At 38.5% G+C, this 9,614-nt stretch overlaps 1 protein-coding gene across 1 annotated transcript; it reads right to left on the reverse strand.

Annotated features, from left to right (window-relative positions):
* Positions 1 to 7,891: 7,891 nt before the first annotated feature.
* On the reverse strand, positions 7,892 to 9,055 carry LOC143869039 (uncharacterized). Its single transcript, XM_077376235.1, has one exon. The coding sequence runs from the start codon at positions 9,053 to 9,055 to the stop codon at positions 7,892 to 7,894; it is 1,164 nt and encodes a 387-aa protein (XP_077232350.1).
* Between the last annotated feature and the right edge of the window lie 559 nt (positions 9,056 to 9,614).

Raw genomic sequence — 9,614 nt, forward strand, 5'->3', positions numbered from 1 at the left:
TTTAATCGTAGATTTAGTTGATTTAGGATGGAGATGGAAAAAATAGAAAGTTCCTCATTTTAGAAACTTATAAAACATCCATCATTTAGACATATGAGACCATAGAGACGGTGTCAAGGAGGAGCTTTTAGCCAAGTTTTGGGATGAGAATAAGAGAGTATTGAATCTCAGATTTTGTTGATGATGGATGGAGATTGAAAAATATAAAGTTTCTTATTTTATAAACTTTATAAAACATCCATCTTTAAGGCGTAAGAAACCCTAAAGATGGTGTCAATGTGCTTTTAGCCAAGTTTTGGGATAAGGATGAGATGGTATTGAATCGTAGATTTTGTTCGTGAAGGATTGAGATTGAAAAATAGAAAGTTTCTTATTTTATAAAATTTATAAAACTTCCACATTTTAGACATATGAACCTAATAGATGGTGTCAACGAACTTTTAGCCAAGTTTTGAGATTAGGATTAGATGGTATTGAATTTTTGATTTAGTTGATCAAGGATGGTGATTTTAAAATGGAAAGTTTCTTATTTTAGAAACTTTATAAAACATCAATCTTCTAGACATAGGAAACCTCATAAATTGTGTGAATGAGTTTTTAGCCAAGTTTTGAGATGAGGATTTGATGGTATTCAATCTTTGATTTATTTGAACAAGGATAAAGTTTGAAAAAATAGAAAGTTTCTTATTTTAAAAACTTTATAAAACATACATCTTTTAGACATAGGAAAGCCTAGAGATGGTGTAAAGGGGCTTTTAGCTAAGTTTTGAGATGAGGACGAGATGGTAGTGAATCTTAGACTTAGTTCATAAATGATGGAGATTTAAAAATTAGAAAGTTTCTTATTTTAGAAACTTTATAAAACATGCATCTGTTAGACGTAGGAGACCCTAGAGATGGTGTCAAGGAGCTTTTAGCCATGATTGGGATGAGGATAAGATGATATTGAATCTTATATTTTGTTGATGTAGGATGGAGATTGAAAAATAAAAAGTTTCTTATTTTAGAAACATTGTTAAACATCTATCTTTTAGACATAAGAAACCCAAGTGATGATGTTAACGAGCTTTTAGCCAAGTTTTGGGATGAGAATGAGAGGGTAGTAAATTTTAGATTTAGTTAATAAAGGATGGAGATTGAAAAAATAAAAACTTTCTTACTATCAAAACTTTATAAAACATCAATCTTTTAGACATAGAAAATCCTAGAGAGGATGTCAACGAGCTTTCAGTAAAGTTTTGGGATGCGAATGAAAGGGTCTTAAATCTTAGATTTAGTTGATAAAGGACGGAGATTGAAAAAATAGAAATTTTTTTTATTTTAGAAACTTTATAAAACATCCTTATTTTAGACATAGGAGAACCTAGAGATGGTGTCAGGGAGCTTTAGCCGTGTTTTGAGATGAGGAAGAGATAATATTGAATCATAGATTTAGTTGATTAAGGATGGAGATTGAAAAAACAGAAAGTTTCTTATTTTAGAAACTATGTAAAACATCTATCTTTTAGACATACGAAACCCTAGTGATGATGTCAACGAGCTTTAAGCCAAGTTTTAGGATTAGAATAAGAGGGTACTGAATCTTAGATTTAGTCGAGGAAGGATGAAGATTGAAAAATTAAAAAGTTTCTTATTTTAGAAACTTTATAAAACATCCATCTTTTAGACATAAGAAACCCTAGAGAGGGTGTAAAGGTGCTTTTAGCCAAGTCTTAGGATGAGGTTGTGACGGTATTGAATCGTAGACTTAGTTGGTGAAGGAAGGGGATTGAAAAATAGAAAGTTTCTTATTAAAGAAACTTTATAAAACATCAATCTTTTTGACATAGGAAACCCTAGAGATGGTGTCAAAGAGCTTTTAGTTAAGTTTTGAGATGATATTGAATTTTTGATTTAGTTGATGAAGGATGGAGATTGAAAAAATAGAAAGTTTCTTATTTTAGAAACTTTATAAGACATCCATCATTTAGACATAGGAAACCCTGGAGATGGGGTGAAGGAGCTTTTAGTTAAGTTTTGAGATGAGGAGGAGATGGTATTGAATCTTAGATTTAGTTGATAAATGATGAAGATTGAAAAAAATAGAAAGTTTCTTATTTTAGTAACTTTATAAAACATTAAATTTTTAAACTTAGTAAACTCTAGAGATGGTGTCAAGGAGCTTTTAGCCAAGCTTCGAGATGAGGATGAGATGGTATTGAATCTTAGATTTAGTTGATGAAGGATGGAGATTGAAAAAATTGAAAGTATCTTATTTTAGAAACTTCATAAAACGTCGATCTTTTAGACATAAGAAACCCTAGAGATATTGTTAAGGAGCTTTTAGCTAAGGTTTGAGATGAGGATGAGATGATATTGAATCTTAGATTTAGTTGAGGAAGGATAGAGACTAAAAAAATAGAAAGTTTCTTATTTTAGAAACTTTTTAAGACATCCATCTTTTAGACATAGGAACCCCTAGAGATTGTGTGGAGGAGCTTTTAGCCATGTTTTGAGATGAGGATGAGAGGGTATTGACTCTTAAATTTAGTTACAAAGGATGGAGATTGAAAAAATTGAAAATTTCTTATTTTGGATACTTTATAAAACATCCATCTTTTACACATAAGAGACCCTGGAGTCGCTGTTGAGAAGCTTTTAACTAAGTTTTTGGGTGAGGATGAGTTGATATCTAATCTTAGATTTAGTTGACGAAGGATAGAGATTGAAAATATAGAAAGTTTAATAGTTTAGAGACTTTATAAAACATCCATCTTGTCATAGGAAACCTTAGAGACTATGTCAATGAGCTTTTAACCAAGTTATGGGATGAGAATGCGAGGGTATTGAATCTTTGATTTAGTTGAAAAAGATGGAGATTAAAAAAATAGAAAGTTTCTTATTTTAGAACTTTGTAAAACATTCGTCATTTAGACTTAGGAAATCCTAGAGATGGTGTCGAGGTGCTTTTAGACAACTTTTGGGATGATGATGAGATGGTATTGAATCGTAGATTTTGTTGGTGAAGGATAGAGTTTTAAATAAAAAGTTTCTTATTTTAGAAACTTTATAAAACATCCACCTTTTAGACATAGGAAACCCTATAGATGTTGTCAACGAGCTTTTAGCTATGTTTTGAGATGAAGATTATATGTTATCGAATCTTAGATTTAGTGGATCAGGGATGGAGATTGTAAAATTGAATGTCTGTTATTTTAGAAACATTATAACATCAATCTTTAAGACATAGGAAACCCAATAAAATGTGTCAAGAAGCTTTTAACCAAGTTTTGAGATGAGGATTAGATGGTATTGAATCTTTGATTTAGTTGAACAAGGATTGAGATTGAAAAATAGAAAGTTTATTATTTTAGAAACTTTAGAAAATATTTTTCTTTTAGACTTATCAAACCCTAGAGATGGTGTCAATGAGCTTTTAGCTAAGTTTTGAGTTGAGGATGAGATGATATTGAATCTAAGTTTTATTTGATGAGGGATGGAGCTGGAAAAAAAAGTTTCTTATTTTAGAAACTGTATAAGACATCAATCTTTTAGACATCGGAAACCATACAGATGGTGTGAAGGTGCTTTTGGCCCAGTTTTGGTATTAGGATGAGATGTTATTGAATATTCTATTTATTTGATAAAGGATGAAGATTGCAAAAATAGAAAGTTTCTTATTTTAGAAACCTCATAAAATAACCATCTTTTAGAAGTAGGAGACCCTAGACACGGTGTCAAGGAGCTTTTAACCATGTTTTGGGATAACGATTAGATGATACTGATTATTCGATTTAGTTTATGAAGGATGGGGATTGAAAAAATATAAAGTTTCTTATTTTAGAAACTTTATAAAATATCCATCTTTTAGACATTGGATGCCCTATAGATGATGTCATCGAGCTTTTAGCTAATTTTTGGGATGAGAATGAGAGGGTATTGAATCTTCTTTTAGAAACATTATAAAATATCAATATTTAAGACTTAGTAAACCCTAGAGATGGCGTGAAGGCGCTTTTAGCCAAGTTTTTAGATGATGATGAGATGGTATTGAATCTTAGATTTAGTTGATGCATGATGAAAATTGAAAAAATAGAAAGTTTCATATTTTAGAAACACTATAAAACATCTATCTTTTAGATATCGGAAACCTTAGAGATGTTGTCATGGTGCTTTTAGCCAAGTTTTGAGATGAGGATGAGATGATACTGAATCTTAGATTTACTTGATAAAGGATGGAGATTGAAAAAATTGAAAGTTTTTTATTTTAGAAACTTTTTAAAACATCCATCTTTAGACATATGAAACCCTACAGATGATGCCAACTTGCTTTTAGACAAGTTTGGGATGAGAATGAGAGGGTATGGAATCTTAGATTTAGTTGATTAAGGATGGAGATTGAAAAAATAGAAAGTTTCTTATTTTAGAAACTTTGTAAGACATCCATCTTTTAGACATAGGAAACCCTAGAGATGGTGTCAAAGAGCTTTCACCCAAGTTTTGAGAAAATGACGAGATAGTATTGAATCTTAGATTTAGTTGATAAATGATGGAGGTTGAACAAATAGAAAGTTTCTTATTTTAGAAACTTTATAAAATATCAATCTTTCAGATATAGGAAACCCTAGAGATGGTGTAAAAGAGCTTTTAGCCAAGTTTTGAGATGAGGATGAGATGGTATTTAATCTTAGGTTTAGTTGATAAAATATGGAGATTGAAAAAATAGAAAGTCTTTTTACTGTAGAAAGTTTATAGAACATCCATCTTTTAGGGATAGGAGACCCTAGAGACGGTCTCAAAGAGCGTTTAGCCATGTTTTTGGATAATGATGAGATGATATTGAATCTTAGATTTAGTTGATGAAGGATGGAGATTGAAATAATAGAAAGTTTCTTATTTTGAAAACTTTATAAAACATCTGTCTTTAAGACATAGGAAACCCTAGAGATGTTTTTTTTTTTTTGATTGGTAAGCTGGGGTTAGGCAGACCCCGACCGGATATATTAAAACCAATAAGCAAGAATTACAAGGGGGGCCCAGATGGGCAGCAAAGGCAAAGAGCCAAAAGGAGAATCAAAGAGCAGTGCAGAAGAATCCCACAGTTGGGGGTACATATAGCCCCCCAACACCAACAACTAACCACAGCATTGATCACCGCTGCGGATCTGAAGGTCACATCGATAACCCTACACACGAGGGTAAAGGTGGCCGGCTGCATCAAGATCCAGGATATCCCTAAGAGTTGGGGGGATAGTAGAAGGGAGGAGGACAGCTCCTTCGCAACAACAGTTGGGCTTAGACAGGAAGTCTGCGGCCCCGTTCGCTTCTCTCCAAATATGAGACAATTTCCAGTTCTGAGTGTTTCTGAGGGCGTCACGAATTTCTTCAACAATTGGAATGGCTTTCCAGGGACACTCCCACTTTTCTAAGATCACATTTACTGCAACCAAAGAATCGGATTCAATCCAGATTGATTCATACCCTTCCGTGCGCGCGAGTATGATCCCATGGAGGATGGCTTTCATTTCCAGAAGATGGATCTCTTCACAGCCCGACCGAAGAGAGAACATGACTTGGACCTCCCCCATCGAGTTCCGAATTAAGCCCCCTATTCCACCCATCCCATTGTGAACAGCAGCATCAGTATTAATCTTGTAAAATTCATGATCCGGCCTGATCCAGGAGCAGAAGACAGCGTCGGTTTTCACTTGGATACAAGGAAGACCAAAATTTGCGGCAGTTGCAACATTTTTCCGGCTAATAACATCGTCCAGGTGAAGATGAGCAAGCCTAGAATGAATGATACTGAGGCAACTGTGGAGGGTACTCGTCTTATGGCAAGGGTGCTTCCCGTGCAGCCGGCTATTCCTTTCTCTCCATATCATGTACACCACCACACAGAAACTAAGTCGCATAATCGAGGTGGCTTGCCCATCCCTTTTAAACTTTTCCCGGATCCACATTTCTTCCTGTAAGAGGGTCTTGAGCGGCTTCCTTCTGAACCCACACCGCCACAGAATAGATCTCCAGATCCATGCCGAATAGGAGCATCGAAAGAAGAGATGGTTCACCGATTCAGGGCCAGCGTTACAGAGCAGACAGCTGAGATCTCTGTGGGATCCGAGGAAGCATAGCCTGTCCCGAGTACTGAGCCTGTTTTGCATTGCTTGCCAGGTGGTGAAGCTGTACCTAGGGATATGGCCTTTATGCCAGACAGTCTTGAACCAGGGAACCTCAGCCCAACGAGTTCTACATTGGTTCCAAGCAGATCTGAGAGAAAATTTCCCATTTGGGTTGCCCTTCCAAATAATTCTGTCGACTTCGTGATGGGAGAACAGCCCAGTTTTCATAATCCTGTGGAGTTGGGGCAAGTGAGCTTGGTGGAGGATGTGAGCCCAACTTCCATCTTGCTGCATGCATTCAATGGATGTCTGCTTAGTTAGACAGAACAGCTCGCCTTCAGTTGTTTGAGTGTGGACGGGTCCATCCGGATGCCACGGGTCAGTCCAAAAATCGATGTTTCTACCTTTGCCCACACAATAGCACATAAAGGGCTTCGCCAAAGTTCTACAATTAAAGATACTTCTCACCCCCCAGGCCGGGTTCGAAGGCATAGGCCTATTCCAAAAGGAACTTTTCTTGAGGTATTTGATTTTGAACCATCTAACCCACAGAGATTCCCTGTTCTGAACAATGTGCCAGAGGAGTTTTAATTGAGAGGCTCTATTGATATCAACAACGCTGCGGATCCCCACACCCCCTTCTCTTTTTGGTCAACAGACCGAAGCCCAAGCAATTGGAGAGTATTGATTCTGTTGGTCAGACCCCCCCCAGAGGAAATTTCTGAATATTTTCTCAATCTCGAGCAGAATTTCCATGGGGATGTTGTAGGTAGCAGACCAATAAATCTGGAATGAGGTGAGAACAGCTTTGATCAATTCGATTCGCCCCGCCCGGGATAGCTTTTTGTTATTCCACATGCCTAATCTGCTCCGAATTTTGGTTAATAATGGCTGACAATCGTGGCTGGACAGTCTCTTGGTAATCAGAGGGAGACCCAAGTATTTAATGGGGAGCGAACCTTCCTTGATGCAGAGGGAAGAGCAAATCAGGTCTTTGAGCTGAGCAGAAGTGCCGGACAAGAAAGCTTCACTTTTCTGGAAGTTAACATCCAGACCAGCAATGCGCTTGAAAGATTGGAGACATTCCTTGATCCCTGCAACAGATTCGAGGTCTGGGGTGATGAAAACCATGACATCATCAGCATACATGACATGATTTATATTAAGATTTCCTTTGGAAAACGGAGTTTTGATTTTACCCAAGGCTTGAGCTGAATTCAACATGCAGGAGAAGATTTCCATTACCAGGCAGAATAACAGAGGGGACAGGGGATCTCCTTGCCTTAGCCCATTAGAGGACTGAAAGAAGCCCTTCGGAGAACCATTGAGAAGCACCGAGAAAGAAGGAGAGGCAATGCACTTTGAAATCCAGGTGCACCACAAGGTGGGGAAACCAATTTTTCTCATGAATCCAAGGAGGGCTTCATGAATAACATAATCATAAGCTTTTTTCAGGTCAAGCTTTAAACATAAGGCTTTAGTGTTCGAGGCCTTGTGGAAGTTGTGGCACAGGTCATGGGAGAGGAGGACATTATCTTGGATAAGCCGATCCTTGATGAAAGCAGATTGATTGGGGCTGACAATCCTGTTCAGAACTTTGCTGAGTCTAGATGCCAGCAGCTTGGATATGATTTTATAGAAGAAATTGCACAAGGAGATGGGTCTAAAATGGTTGGGGGAGGATGCTCCACTACATTTTGGAATCAGAGCTATGAAAGTGGTATTGAATGCAGGAAGGAGGTTGCCAGTTCGAAAGAAATAATGGATGGCTTCAACAACCTCAGTCGCAATTAGGTACCAGAAGTGCTTAAAAAGACCCCATTAAAGCCATCAGGACCAGGGGCTCGATTCCCATCACACTTGAAAACCACCTCCTTTATTTCCTCGGCCTGGAAAGGTCTGACAAGGTCACGGGCATCATCAGGGGACAGTTTATACTGGGGGGTAGGAAGATCTCCAGTCATAGGGCAATTGTGGTTAAGCAAGCAAGAGAAGTGATTAACCAGGATATCCGCAATTCCCTTGGGTTCAGTACAAAGCTCACCATTATCATCTTCAATTGCCTGAATCTGGTTATGGTTTCTGCGCATGGACATGGCAGAGTGAAAATATTCAGTATTAGAGTCACCAAGATTAAGCCAGTCAACTCTGGATTTTTGATGAAACAAACTCTCCTCCTGCTGGGCAGTCCGGGTGAACTTCTCTCTGATGTCTTGTTCCGCAGCTCTGAGGCTAAGGTTCCGAGGGTCCAGACCAATCTTAGTTTGGATCTCATCTAAATCTTTTCTGAATTGAGGAGCCAGGATGTCAATCCTCCCGTAGCTATTATGATTCCAGATTTTTATAGCTCTCTTAGTACCTTGGAGTTTCTTGAAGATTCTGAACATTGGATTTCCACTGATCTTCAGGTGCCAAGCTCTCTCAACAACCTCATAGAGGGAAGTATCAGAAAGCCACATGTTATGGAATTTGAAAGGTTTTCCCCCTGTAGACTGCACTGGGGAAGTGGAAACAATGATAGGGGAGTGATCAGACAACCCAGGATTTTTGTAGTGAACATAGGAGATTGGGAACCCATGTAGCCATTCCTCATTCACTAAAGCTCTGTCAAGCCTACGAAGTTTAAGGTGACCAGTGCGAGAACTGTTAGTCCAAGAGAGAGTTTGCCCAACGGATCTTAAGTCAAGAAGAGAGCAGTCCTCAATACAAGCATTGAACTCATTCATGTCGGAGGTGTTTGGATCAGCTCCTCCCCATCTCTCATCAGCAAAACGAGTGATATTGAAATCTCCCAAGGCAATCCAAGGAACCGGAGCAGCCGGAACAAGCCCCACTAAAGATGACCAGAGTTGCCTGCGCTCGGGAGCATCGTTAGATGCATAGATAGCAGATAGATGAATACAGTGACCAGTCAAGATACAGTAACATCCCCCGTGGATAATTTGGGAATTCATATAGAGGACTTGAAAGGATATCACCTTTGGGTCCCAGAGGACCCAGATTCTTCCCTTGCCACAGAATTCATAATTATTTTGGCACTTCCAATTTTTGCTAATTTCAGACAAGAACCTCTGCACGTCGACTTTTCCCCAAAGAGGGATCTCCAAGGACTGGTTTTAGCTTGGGTAGCAGCAGCTCCTGTTGTTGATTGAGTAGCATCAGACCCATCAGTTTCCAGGGGCATGGGAATGGGCGTTGGATCTGTCCCAACAGAGTGGGCGGGAAAATCTGAGCTGGGAGAAGGAGTTGTTTCATTTGAAATTGCAATTGGGCGGGAATAATTCCCAGGGGTGGAAAAGATAAATGAGTGGGGGTGTGGTGCAATGCTGATTTTCTCTGTTTTTGCTGCTGCAATCAGCTTTTGATTTAAAAAAGGACTGGGTTCTGGAGAGAGAACAGAGCTGGTTGGGAATGAGGAGGGAACAGATAAGGTTGGGACAGAGGAGACGTCAGGTGGTAGGTGTTGACTGTCAGGGGTCACAGCAGAAACTGTTGGGCAATGGGTAATGGAAG

This window comes from Tasmannia lanceolata, unplaced genomic scaffold, assembly GCF_043159265.1.
Source record: "Tasmannia lanceolata isolate RefF3 unplaced genomic scaffold, GAP_Taslan_0.1 ptg000003l, whole genome shotgun sequence".
In the NCBI taxonomy this organism is placed as follows: Eukaryota; Viridiplantae; Streptophyta; class Magnoliopsida; order Canellales; family Winteraceae; genus Tasmannia; species Tasmannia lanceolata.